The 14,125-nt window shown below is 37.3% G+C and overlaps 2 protein-coding genes across 5 annotated transcripts in view; one reads left to right on the top strand and one right to left on the bottom strand.

Annotated features, from left to right (window-relative positions):
• impg1b (interphotoreceptor matrix proteoglycan 1b) overlaps positions 1 to 5,702 on the top strand; it is a 31,009-nt gene extending 25,307 nt beyond the window's left edge. Inside the window, exons 17-18 of the mRNA XM_051867107.1 lie at positions 3,003 to 3,086; positions 5,115 to 5,702. Coding sequence (XP_051723067.1) covers positions 3,003 to 3,086; positions 5,115 to 5,195 — 165 coding nt within the window. The 3' untranslated portion in view covers positions 5,196 to 5,702. The remainder of the gene's footprint in view (positions 1 to 3,002; positions 3,087 to 5,114) is intronic.
• Positions 5,703 to 5,848: 146 nt separating this feature from the next.
• The window catches only part of myo6b (myosin VIb), a 73,148-nt gene continuing 64,871 nt past the window's right edge, over positions 5,849 to 14,125 (bottom strand). For all 4 annotated transcript variants that reach the window (XM_051867093.1, XM_051867094.1, XM_051867095.1 and 1 more), the window contains 3 exons: positions 13,835 to 13,966; positions 8,923 to 9,141; positions 5,849 to 8,715 (listed from right to left, as the gene is read on the bottom strand). In XM_051867093.1, coding sequence (XP_051723053.1) covers positions 8,516 to 8,715; positions 8,923 to 9,141; positions 13,835 to 13,966 — 551 coding nt within the window. In that variant the 3' untranslated portion in view covers positions 5,849 to 8,515. The remainder of the gene's footprint in view (positions 8,716 to 8,922; positions 9,142 to 13,834; positions 13,967 to 14,125) is intronic.

Genomic DNA, 14,125 nt, shown 5'->3' with positions numbered 1-14,125 from the left:
ATATATCACTATAATCCCTCAGGGGCCTTTTGCCCCAGCAGTCAATGTCGGACCAGTTTGCACATCCTTCACAGCATATTCATATAGGGATTCTTATTAATTATATAATGACAATATGTGCAATATTTGTTGCAGAATATGTGTAATATTAGAAATAAATATAGCTGCGAGCAGCAATTATAGGGATTCAAGTGCTTTAAAGCCTTTAAGCACATGCGTAAAAAGGTATTATATTTTAATTAGCAAGCCTGTAATCATCTCGATCATGGATGGAAAAGACCATTTACAGCCAATACAGGACATTTACCATAACTAATATATGGTTTATAAAGCTTTTTAACAGTTATCGAGGTTGAGCCAAAAACCTAAGACTAGTTTGCCAAAGTTGGTTTTTGAAATAATCTCCGATATTTAATGAACGATTCGATGGACAGAGACGGTCTTAAAGGTGAAGTTGCTCAGGATGAAGAGTTCCAAAATTTGGCACGAATATCATGAAAAATCACGTGATACACAATCCTTCACGCACGTGAAAAACGTGAAGACACCCCCAGTGGCCGATTTCTTTCAAATTTCTCACAGGCCTTTAGGCCAGGGGTGTCCAGACTCGGTCCTGGAGGGTCATTGTCCTGCAGAGTTTAGCTCCAACTTGCCTCAACACACCTGCCTGAAAGTTTCTAGTATGCCTAATTAGACCTTGATTAGTTGGTTCAGGTGTTTTTAATTGGGGTTGGAGCTAAACTCTGCAGGACAGTGGCCCTCCAGGACCGAGTTTAGACACCCCTGCTCAAGGCCCAGTGAGTTTCATTCCAATCAGCCTCCTTTAACCTGATAGCTGCTCAAACTTCATTGGCCGATGGACATGTTTATTGAGATACATCAATGTCCTCACAGACAGTCATGGCAAAACATTGACAATGACAAAGACACTGCATGCCAATTTTCAAGTCGAACGGACTAACGGTGAAGTAGTTATTTTTTTTTGCTGTTATAACACCATCAAGTGGCCAGTTGCCGCGTCCTATTTCACATGACGACAGAATGAGCTCTTACATACGTGTGCCAAGTTTGGTGAAAATAACTCATTCCGTTCACGAGTTATAGCCATTTTAGTAAAAGTGGCTCCACCCACTTCAAACATTTTGGCGGTCCTTAGAAATTTCCAATTTTTTTGTTATAATTATTGACAATCAGACTCCGGAGAATCTCGCTGCACTGGTTTGGTTCTGATCAGGCCAAAAACCTAGGACTAGTTCGCAAAAGTAGGTTTTTTATAAAATCCAAAATACCTGAAATTTCACCAGACGAGCGAATCTGAGCCATGCATTTTGTCCGTCTTGAGCCAAGGATTCCAACAACACTTGAGCCTACGCCTAACTGTTCAGGAGTTATAAGCCATTTCATACTTTTGACTGCTGTAGCACCCCCGTCAGGCCGATCGAGGCAAGCCTTGCTGACATTGTAGACGGTGTAATGGGGCGTTCACACCAGATGCGACTTGCGCAAATAAATCGTGCTATTCGCGCGTAGTTGGACACTTGAACATTTTGAGTTTACTCATGAAATTCGCTTCATTCGCGTGTGAAATTCACTTCACAACAGACGCAAATTTGCGTCAGGCGAATGAGCTCAATTTGCTGGCTTTAGCTAGCTTGTAGTCTCAATATGTACATATATAGCTCAAAATGAGTAAAGAGCGTTTTTTCCAACTTAACAGATTGTCCGACCTCCTCACTCACTTTCTTCCAAGCAAGATCCTTTTTATTCCTGTTTCTATAAAAGTACGAAGATGTATCGTACAGCGACGATGATTTTGTCCTCCATTGTTGTTTCGGATTTCTGCCTCCGCTCGCTACATCGTAATCACGTCACTACTAGGGCAAGCTCCTGATTGGTTAACGTGATGTAAGTGATTTACATGTTAAGTCAATGCAAAGACGCGAGACATCCTGTGGCGCGATTTGCGTGAATGAGGCGGCGTGAATGACGCAATTCGCGCGAATGACGCTGCGCGAATTGAGAGTTTCGGGCGAGTTGAAAAATCTGAACTTTGGCGAATATTCGCGTTGCGTCATTCGCGCCGCCTCATTTGCGCAAATCGCGCCGCAGGATGTCTCGCGTCTTTGCATTGACTTAACATGTAAATCACTCGCGCTTAACGCTTCATTCGCATCTGGTGTGAAAGCACCATAAGTACTACCAGCCCTCTAAGTTTCAAATCTCTACAACTTACGGTTTGGTCTGCCCGATCACTTTTATGGGAGAATGCTGATCCTCGGAAATTTTAAAAATTACAATAGGGTTTCAACGCTACATGCTTGAACCCTAAATATTAGATCAAACTACCTTAAAATCAGGCTTTAGACGTTGCACTCAATTACCTTATGGAATAGGAAAACCATGCACTGCAAAAAAAGAATAAACTACATTTATGTAGCGGGCAGGATTGTAAACAGAATAGCCAGTAACTTCAGCAAAAAATATGTTGCTTTTGGTGAATCAGCTGTTTTTAGAGTGTTTCTTTGTCTAGAAGAAACTAAAAGACTAAAGAGAACACATCAGCAAAATCCATGCATCAGTATCCTCACCAGAGTTAACACACTAAAACGTATACATAATAAAACAGATTCAAGATGTATTTTCTTCTATAAACAAGTTACAGACACAATGTATTCCAAAAAAAAAAAAAAAAAAAAAATCCATTATTTTGAGCCCTTAAAATACACAACATTAAGCACATTTTCCTAAGAGGATACTAGAAATAATGGACAGCATGCATGGGTTTTGCATCTCATTTAGACTAGTGCATCTGTAGTTGTCTAAACTAATGATATTATGAATAATAATCAGTTTTTTTTTCAGCAACAGATGTTTTGCTCTTCAAAATACTGAGTCTGGATTATCATATAGTGCCAAAAATGTACCTTGCTTCTTTGCTTAAGATGTGTCTCTACGGCCAAAAAAGGTTCAAGATTGATGGTGGTCTGTCATTCCTTTCCCAGATCCCCAGACAACTCTACACCAGAAGATCAGAAAAGTTAACGTCAGAAATGGTTGACTTCCATCAGTGTATACCACCTGACGAGGTAAGCTGGTGTGAAAACAACCAATTTGAAACTAACAGCAACAGTAAATAATCACGACAGCTTGATTTATCATGTCAAGATGATAAATCTTTCCCATCAAAATGTCAACTATCATATAGAAGAGGATATAATAATATTAAACTAGATGTTTTTGGTATGTTTCGTCCTTCCCACCGATGTACAGTTCCAATTACATTTTTCTTTCACAATCTCAGAACCTGTAGGCTATGTATTTCAAACAAGTTATTAAATATATAAATATCTTGTAATGTAATAACAATCAGAAGCAGCATTACTTGGTCTAGTAGGCTTAAATATTTGGCATTGTTTATAGGCATGAGAGTTGCTGTAAAATTTTTATTCATTCAAGTGTGACTTAATATAATAGCCTACATTGATATGCCTGAAAGTAATCCTCTTGTTTATGGTCCTCAAGTGGAATTGTTAAATTAGCAATGTAAACTATCACGGATTTGTAAACAATAGAATATTAAACAAGGTATGAGCTTGAAAAAATATTAAGGTAATGGCTGTGTTTTTTTAAATCACTGACTCACTAAGTGGCCTGCGTAATGTATTTTCCGATCGAATAATGACTTTTATAGTGGATTCTGAGAGTTGTTAAGCTTACAAACCTTTACTACATTAAGCACAAAAATAACAAAATAGCCAACTAGTTTAAATGATGCCATTTAAATTATATAGATTATATATTATAATACATATCATACTGATATTTAGTGCCTTTAGCAAGTAAAACAATATTCGTAATCGACATTTCCTTGACGCTCACGTGTCTCTGCTGAAATCGCAATGCACTATGGGAGCAGATATGTTCGAGCGAAAAGTAACATATGCTGCGTCCCAATTCGCCTACTTATACTACGCCCTAAAGGCATTTACTACTGTTTTTGTGAAGAAAATGTACATACTTTTGAGTGTGTAGCGCAAGCTCTGGGACATACTACTTCGTCATAATTGCGTCTTTAACGGACGCTCTGTCGCTTAGTTACGCAACCTGTAACCGTTTAAACTGCCCTGTCAATCATCTTGTCACAGTTAAAATCCTCCACATTCAATTAAATTTAATTTCCTACCGTTTCGGAGAGAAATGTAGTAGCATGTTAATCTGCCAGTCATGGGTCTTTTATACGGAGAACTCTCCTCATGTTTGCATAACGATGCATTTAAAAGCTAATGACTAAACGCATCGTTATAAAAGTTCACATTGCTGTTGCAGATGAAATATAATGTGGATAGAACTTAATAAATATTTTTTCGTCAGGTTAGATACTGATTATTAATCACTCAAACCCCTTTATCTTAACCGCTCTGCCTAACCGCCGGTCTCGCATATCCGCCATGTTTGTAGTTTTTTAACACTTTTTATTCGTGTATGTATCCTCTTCAAGCGCAATGGGTTGTAGACCATCCGGGTATCTTTGGAATACTTATTTCAACATAGTACGATTTGGGACACACTAATTCTATTTTCGAATACTATTTAGGACGGATAGTATGCGAATTGGGACGCAGCAATTGTTTACGACTGATGAGGTTCGGCACTGAATTGAATCATTCACTGAATGAACTGAATCTTTACTGAATCAACAACTTACTGATCCCGAACCGTACGTTATCGATGTCCTTTTTTAAAATGAATCAAGTTTTTTTTTAACATAATCAGAATCATTATATCCATACTTGTAAAGTGTTGTTTATATTATTATATTATTTTTATATAAATATATATATATATATATATATAAAATAGTTTGCTTAGAAATAACATGCTTATTCCTGTTAAAGGGATAGTTCACCCAAAAATGAAAATTCTGTCATCATTTACTCCTCAATTTTTTCCAAACCTGTATACATTTCTTTGTTCTGCTGTATACAAAAAAAAAAAAAAAAGATATTTGGAAGAATGTTTGTAACCAAGCAGATCTTAAATATTGGATCTAATATAGTCATGTTTTTCTTCGTTTCTTGAATGACCATGTTGTTTTTCCTCGTGTTGTATTACAGATGCGGCGGATGTCCAGCAGGTCCTCTTGCTGTGTTGTGAGGATTCCTGATAGCGAAGGCTTTGAAGTGACTGTTTTATGATGTCCAGACACTTTTTTTTAAGCTATGCATGGCACCAAAGCTCTTCAGTGCTATTCAAGCAACTCAACTTCACTGGTTTCTTGTAGACATTTGGTGAGTTTATGATACAACCGCTCTACTCAAGGATCAGCCATGTTCTTGGACAACTGAAGGAATACCTCCAGGAATGGGGACTTACGATTTAAATCAGTCCGGAAGTTATTTTTAATTGTACCTGCAAAAATATGTAAATTGTATATGAGACATGTAATGTGTTGGATGCTTTGAACCCTTGTAAAAGGTTTGTTTCCTCCCTCACAATGAGGGATTTATTTACAAATCGATACATTGAGTTGTATCTTAAATAGAAAATAGATTCTAGTCATCTCTATCCTCAGTATCCCAAACAAAGAAATTGAATGTAAAGTATTTCTGTAATTCCTAATGGGAAAAAAAGACAAAAATACAGGTATGTGGGGATGATATCTTTGTTTTTACATTAAACAGAAAAAGTATTGTAGTATATTTCAGCTGTAAAATAAATAATTACAGTCATTACTATTTAAACTTTAATGTGCACTGATAAATCATTCATGTTGACTTCAAAAGATAATAGTCAGGGTCCCTCAGTAAAGCCTCTTTACAACATTATAAATGCAAAGATCAAAACATAACACGTTTATATAGGATGTGTTTATTTTGGTCAAGTAAAGTGAAGAAAGCAACAGTGGCCAGAATAAGAAAATCAGAGTATATTTAACCCAGACACATCAAAGATAAATTGACAGACAAGAAACAAATAATTAACAAGTATAATATTCATAAATCGATAGTTTGAGATGACACTATTTCAGGGCTCAATGGAGAAAAACATTAGCACATGAATAAACAAAGTCTGGAAAATGACAGCAAATTGATGCAGCAATTCGGTCTGTGCCAAGCTTTCGAAATGTTTCCAATGTTCTCATTACTTCTGTTCTTCAGGCAGTTATGAGCAAATGAGATAAAAAGAGGCGCATAACGAGACACTCCATAGTACAAGCTCATTTAAACTGAATATTTCCTTGAGTTGGTACGTAAATGTAAAAATGAGAGAAATCTACCACACACGCCGACAGAATTCACAGCAAATCATTAACAAAGGTGCCATTATCACTTCACTGAACAGAAATGAATATGCCCTTTAGCATATCACCATGATTTAAGTACAAAATTGCTGAGCGAAACCATGCATGACAGCCGTGACTATCCTTTTTATGAACTGAAGCTGCTTTTAAATGCATCTAAAAAATTCATTATCAACTATATGTAAAGGCAATTTCAGATGGTGCGTGTCTTTGAAACGACACTGTGCTGTTATTACCACATTTACAAAGGTGAGACAAAATATTGCAACCTAATGTATTCCAGTGCATGTTCCTCATTAGCCTTTACCACCATCATTAGATTAGATTAAGGATACTTTGACTAGTTATTCAATGTATTAAAATATTAAATGTTGCTCCACAATAATGACCATTTAAAGGATTCGTTCACTTCAGAATTAAAATTTCCTGATAATTTACTCACCCCCATGTCATCCAAGATGTATGTGTCTTTCTTCAGTAAAAAAAAAATGAAGGTTTTTGAGGAAAACATTCCAGGATTTTTCTCCATATAGTGGACTTCAACAGTTACCAACGGGTTGAAGGTCCAAATGTCAGTTTCAGTGCAGCTTCAAACGGCTCTACATGATCCCAGATGAGGAATAAGGGTCTTATCTAGTGAAACGATTGGTCATTTTCTAAAAAAAATAAATAAAATTTATATACTTTTTAACCACAAATGCTCGTCTTGCACTGCTCTGTGATGCGCCACGCATTATGTAATCACGTTGGAAAGGTTAAGCGTGATGTAGGCGGAAGTACTGAGCAAGTGTTTGCAAAGCGAACGTGCAAAGACCAAGTCAAATTTCCTTTACAAAAAAAGATAAAACAACAATGTCTGACGATTTTGAAGTAGGAGAAGAAAATAAGATGGAGTTTTTCGCTCTACCGCGGTACTTCCGCCTACGTCACGCGTGACCTTTCCAACGTGATTACGTAATGCGTGCCGCTTCGCAAGACAAGCATTTGTGGTTAAAAAGTATATAAATTTGACTTTTTTTTAGAAAATGGCCGATCGTTTTGCTAAATAAGACTTAATTCTCAGCTGGAATCGTGTACACTGCAAAAACTGCTTTTCTTAGAGTTTTTTTTCTTGTTTCTAGTCCAAATATCTAAAAATTCTTAAATCAAGAAGCATTTTCTAGTCAAGTAAAAATTGTCTTGTTTTCAGAAAAAATAAGTCAAAATAATCAAAATAATCTAAAATAATCTAAAAAGCTAAATAATCTGCCAGTGGGGTAAGCAAAATAATCTTATTTCTAACCAAAAATAAGATTATTTTGCTTACCCCATTGGCAGATTATTTTGATTGTTTTAAGGAAAAACTCACTTAATTTTGACTTATTTTTTCTGAAAACAAGACAATTTTTACCTGTCTAGAAAATGCTTCTTGATTTAAGAATTTTTAGATATTTTGACTGGAAACAAGACTAAAAATCTAAGTAAGCAAAGCATTTTTTGCAGTGTAGAGCCCTTTGAAACTGAAATTTGGACCTTCAACCCGTTGGTAACTGTTGAAGTCCACTATATAGAGAAAAATGATGGAATGTTTTCCTCAAAAACGACTGAAGAAAGAAAGACATAAACATCTTGGAGGATATGAGGGTGAGTAAATTATCAGGGAATCTTAATTCTGAAGTGAACTAATCATTTAAAAGGTGAAGTGTGTGTTGTTTCTGCGGCATTAGCCAGTAGAACTGGGGAAAAAGTCCTGAACACCTACCATTTGTCAAACAGATAGCCCAATAGTGGTTGAGCCAATGTTGCTCAGGCTGAACATGGAGCAATGTTAGATTGCTATTTTTAAGGGAATGTCTGATCATTGTTATCTTATTTTAACACAAATGACACACATAACCATTACAGATCTCGCTACACACTGAAATGTGTCCTTTTATAAAGATTACACCTAGTGTATTTTAGATTCATGAGCAGGTTTACGTGAGTGTGACGTTTTAATAACATTCCTAACAAATGAGATACGAGTTAGGCCTGAAAATCTTAAGGCATCTCTGAGCAACAGTTTCAAGAAAGGCTCAGAATTGTATGAAAACTGGTTTCTAAGTTCACAGCAAAATGAAGAACAAACTACAAACAAAATGTAAATTGGACAGAGTTGTGCAGCCCTTTGTTTTAGTTACACCACGTTACCATCTACATCTACACGTGCATAGATAACGTGAACCAGGAGGATGTTCACTTGAGAAGGTTCTGGAGCATGGCGGTCGCGTAGGTGGGTCGGGCCTGCTTGCTTTCGATGGCGTTCCTAAGGTATTGAATTCCGCCGCAGCGCTCCCAGATCTCCTCAAACTGTCGGGGGAGGATCTCTGCTCCACGTTTTCGTGTGAGCCCGGTCTCCTCCAGGCTGAGCTCACACATCTCCATGTCGTCCTTACCTAGGTACAGCAAAGGATAAAAGGCATCACGGTATGCCCAGGTGCACATCTCACATCTGAAGATAAGAGTCACATTTTCAAGTAACGGTTTCAGCTATTTTATCTTTCAGTTCCTGCTTCTATTCCAGAGGATTCATTGTTCACAGTAGGGGAAAATTGTTTTATCTTATCAAAACACTAGGTAGTACTGAAGAAGGCCTTTGGTACCTGCTACCAAGAGGATCGGCTGCTTGTCTGGATGAAGCTCCATCTGCCTGGCGATCCAGGGCCCATCAAAGTGAGCGTACCACCAGCCTTTTTTCTTGTTCTGAGGGTCTTTGTACTGATCCGCAGGCCTTATGAAGGGAATGCGGAAGTAACGTTGCTGTCGGTTCATTGCGATCTCTTGCTGCCGGGCTGGGACGGGTGGAGCGGGGTTCTGCTGGGCTGAAGAAATATAACAGAAAATACGACAATATTAATGATATTTTAAAGGGTTAGTTCACCCAAAAATGAAAATATTGTCATTAATTACTCACCCTCATGTCGTTCCACACCCGTAAGACCTTCATTTTTGATAAAATCAGATGGCTCAGTGAGGCCTCCATTGACAGCAAGATAATTAACAATTTCAAATGCCCAGAAAGCTACTAAAGACGTATTTAAATCAGTTCATGTGACTACAGTGGTTCAACCTTAATGTTATAAAGCGACAAGAATACTTTTTGTGAGCCAAAAAAACAAAATAATGACTTTATTCAACAATATCTAGTGATGGGCGATTTCAAAACACTGCTTCATGAAGCTTTGATGCTTTACGAATCTTTTGTTTCGAATCAGTGGTTCGGAGCATGTATCAAACTGCCAAAGTCACACCCCCCAGTGGTGAACCATTGAAATTTCGAAACACTTATGACGTAACGAAGCCTCGTTTACTGAAATCACGTGACTTTGGCAGTTTGATACACACTCCGAACCACTGATTCGAAACAAAAGATTCGTAAAGCTTCGAAGCTTCAAGAAGCAGTGTTTTGAAATTGCCCATCACTAGATATTGTTGAATAGTGTCGTTATTTTGTTTTTTTTTGGTGCACAAAAAGTATTCTTGTCGCTTCCTAACATTAAGGTTGAACAACTGCAGTCACATGAACTGATTTAAATATGTCTTTAGTAGCTTTCTGGGCATATGAAAGTGTAAATTATCTTGCTGTCAATGCAGGCCTCACTGAGCCATCGGATTTTATCAAAAATATCTTAATTTGTGTTCCGAAAATGAATGAAGGTCTTACGGGTGTGGAACAACATGAGGGTGAGTAATTAATGACAGAATTTTCATTTTTGGATGAACTAACCCTTTAACTCTTTCTAAACAAATTCTGATAGTAGTGCTTGTCCATTCAAAAATTGCCACCATGATTCTAGAGTGTTGGGGTTGGTTTCAATACAGTTGCTAAAGTGTTCGGAGTAATTTTTAGCATGTTGCTATGCACTTGTTCTGAATGGCAGTCAGTGTTGGGCGTAAAACATTACTACAAGTAATGCTAGTTATGTAATCAGATTACTTTTTTCAAGTAACTAGTAAAGTAATGCATTGCTTTTAAATTTACAACAAAATATCAGAGTTACTTTTTCAAACAAGTAATGCATGTGACGTTGTTTTCCCATTTATTGCCTGACAGCTCTCCTGTACCCATGTTGAGAGAAATCGCGAGTAAGTGCAAAGGTGTTGGGTGCGCTGAGTAAACATGATGGTTACTGTAGTTCTAAACTAAATGTGAGCATACATTTACTTATTTACTTCTCCTGCGTCTTATTCTTCTGTATTCAGAATGGCAGCACAGCTGAAAGGCTTGTTTGTTTGAGATGCGCCCTCTACTGTACAGGGGTGAATTTGCATTTTCTTCAGCCTGAGGCTTATTCATTTCACTTTTGGTGTGAAAGGGTCTCTACATTTACCAAAAATAGAACTTTTTGTTGTTATAAAACAAAAACAAACAGCCCAGTCCAGGTGAGAAAAAGTAACGCAAAAGTAATGTACCACATTACTCTCCGTAAAAAGTAACTAACGTAATTAGTTACTTTTTTGGGAGTAACACAATATTGTTATGCATTACTTTTAAAAGTAACTTTCCCCAAAACTGATGGCATTTATATTTTGTCATACCCACAAGTTTCAAGTTTTGTCCCACTCCTGTTGCAAAAGCCTGGTAGGGATCTACATGGACTTTCAGTCTCACTCTGGTGCCATTAAAGGCCAATTCACACTGCACCAACAGACGCAGACATCACCTGATTACAGCATGTCACTTCTCAGACATTCTAAATCCAATTCAGCATGTTCAGTCGGTCAAAACAAGCTCAGACAGACGCCAACAGACCCGAGAAAGGGGTAACACACTGTCTGTCGGCATCTGTCGGTGCATTGTGAATTGGCCTTTAAGATGATGATACACGGGGCAACTTTTTTAGCAATGTTGCCGGGCAATGTCGCCAATGATGCTTGGGCACTTTCCCATTGAGAATAGGCAACAAATTTCTATCTGGATACTTTAGATTGAAATTTGTTTCCCATTTTCAATGGGACAGTGCCCAAGCAACATTGCTCAAAAAGTTGCCCCGTGTATCATCACCTTCAGTCTATTTTTTCCAATTCCCCCCACACACAACACTTCAGACTAGGGCTGTTAAAATTAATGTGTTAACGCATGCAATTAATTGTTTTCAGTTTAATGCGTTAAAAATATTTAACTATAAACATTGGTATAATTTAATTAACATAAATATCTGTCATAATTTGGCTAGTTACATTATATGATCACGCTCTTATTCACGCAAATGCTTATAAACCATTCAAGCGGCACAAGAAAAGGAGAACGCTCTGTTTGTGTGACACACACATGACTCGTGTGCACAGAAAGACGCACTCCAGTATCGAGTTTTCTTTCAAGCTTGAACAAACAATAACACACACAATTATGCAAAAATACCCATTTTGTCGAGTATCCTTATTAAAGCAGTTTTAAATGAGTTAAATAACCTCTTGAATGAACTTAAAGAGTTGTGAGAAACTGAGATGCGCGTCAGATCCGCATCATGTTCAGCAGCAGCAGCTCTTAAAGTGACAGCAGCCTAATAAACCAGTTGCTGTGACGTCTGTCATTAATGTTAATCAAAGAACAAAGGTAACAGAGAAAGTTGTATAGATTAATCTATAATTTATAATTTATGCAGTGAAGACTGTAAAGTGTTTAATAACTTTATTCAATTTCTGTATATTTTCTACCTGTTAGACAGAAGGCCACAGGTAAATATGACATTTATTATAATGGGTTTATGTGAAGATTTTTTTAAGTTCACTTAAATTATTTTTTTTAAAGCCTAATAAATATTGAAACTGATAGCTTTTAGTTATACTCTAATGTTGAATGTCTATAATTAACCTTTAAAAAAAAAATCAATTTCATAAGAGACATCAGTACCAGTATTAGTATCAGTGATACCTTTATTGATAAAAAGATGCCATTAAACAAATATTTAAAATATACCGTCTTTAATTTAAAGAGTAACTGTGAAATAATTACAATATAAATAATGTTAAAAACTCTCAATCGTGATTATAGAAAAAAATGTGCGATTAATGAGTTTTTTTTTTTTTTAATCTATTGACAGCACTACTTCAGACATCACCTTGTTGCATTTGTTGCAGCAGGCAAAAGGAAGGTGCTTTCCTTTCTGCCGGGTACAATAAAAAAAGACTGATAATATTCAACACTGCACCTGTAAACCATTTATTTTTGTTGCTAAATAGACAAATAAAATTCTGTACCTTAAAACAATAATATACATTTTCTTTTTAGATATTCTAAATGCTAAATGAATAAATGTAAATGTAGATATTAATATTTTGCAGGACTCCCTTGAGTCATTTCTTTCCCCCGCTTCCCGTGCGCTCATCAATATCTTCCCTCCCACACGCCATAATTCAAAACTTGTCTCGCGCCGCACTCTGTTGTAACTCAAAAGCTCACTCCCATGGCTCTATTACACCTTGCCCACTGCAATGGCACTTGGTTCTTGTGCCAGAGCTTGGTCGGGGTGATCTGACAGCCTGTCACAAAATGGCCTGACGTGAGAACCGAATGGTGACATAACGTTACGTGGCATTAGTTGATCCAAAAGAACCTGAAATTCAGCATTTTCTCCTCATAGACACTTTTCAATTGTAAACTCTATATTAAACTCAAGCCCTTCCATGATGGGACTCATTTCACATCTCTCCACAAAGTGAAGCATGCTTTGAGCAATCATTCATGTACATAGCACAATTGGTACGATATGAGTTACACACCAAAGTAGGGTTTCTTCAAACCAAATCTTCCTATCAAACCATCTATTTATACCTAATGCTCAAAATACATATCAACCAGACATGGAGTACGTCATAAATGGAAGTAGGCATTTTAAATCCATCAGGATCAAAGAGATTCAGAAGTCTGCCTAATGTAAAGAAAGTTCTCAGAGAAGTTCTCTGCACTTTAATATTGACTTTGCAAAGCCAGAAGCCTTATTTCATTTCTTGGAGTGAGGCAGCATAAGCCCGGCGCACCTGATACAAACACTCCACTGTTTGAAGGTAAGACACTTCTGAGGATTTCACAACAAGAAAGCAGAGAGTTTGAAGTGAACCTACAGGTCACGCAACTCTAAATCTTCTGTTTGTTCTGCACGAGCAAACACTTTAAAAATCACTAAAGATTTCCAGCAACCAAACACAGTGACGTGCCTTTCAAACAGGGAAATAAGTGAGGAGTTTGATTTCCTTGAAACGGCAGTGGGTGCCTTTAGATGTGCTTCGAGCTGTCTGCATTATGTGCTTCACAATCTTAATGCTAATCACAAAATGTGCTGCAAGGAACTTGAAGAGCAACAAATAAAAGTGCACATTCAACCTTGAGAAACAGCTGCAACACACACACTCACATAAGAAATAAGTATCATTCCAGAATAAATATTATGCTGAATCACATTTTGCCATTACAAATGAAATAATCAGCTACACACGACTGCACAGAGTAGTTTGCATTCTGTTGTTCCGCCACAGTGCAGATCGTTCTCTTGGGAAAAAAGGATTATATCTTACCATAGTCAGTGACCGATTTGGGAGCCCTCATCTCTGTGTCTGTATTTCGTTTCTTGTTCTTTGATTTCCAGGCATGGTACACCTTCAGACGACGATGAAATTCTTCTCGACACGCCGCCAGCAACTCTATATCTACAAGGGTGAGAGATCATATAGTCAGTAATGCTTTGCAGTGTCACGCTGTGAGCTGAGTTTCACATGACCCTTCATTTTATCAGGCTTGTGCTGAACATGAACATGGAAAAACTGCTCCAAAGTTTGTCTACGTTCTATTAAAAATATTTTCCTAGC

The sequence above is a fragment of the Ctenopharyngodon idella genome, chromosome 17 (assembly GCF_019924925.1).
Source record: "Ctenopharyngodon idella isolate HZGC_01 chromosome 17, HZGC01, whole genome shotgun sequence".
Lineage (NCBI taxonomy): Eukaryota > Metazoa > Chordata > Actinopteri > Cypriniformes > Xenocyprididae > Ctenopharyngodon > Ctenopharyngodon idella.
Note: the sequence above shows the minus strand (reverse complement) of the source record. Positions and strands in the feature narration are given on the sequence as shown.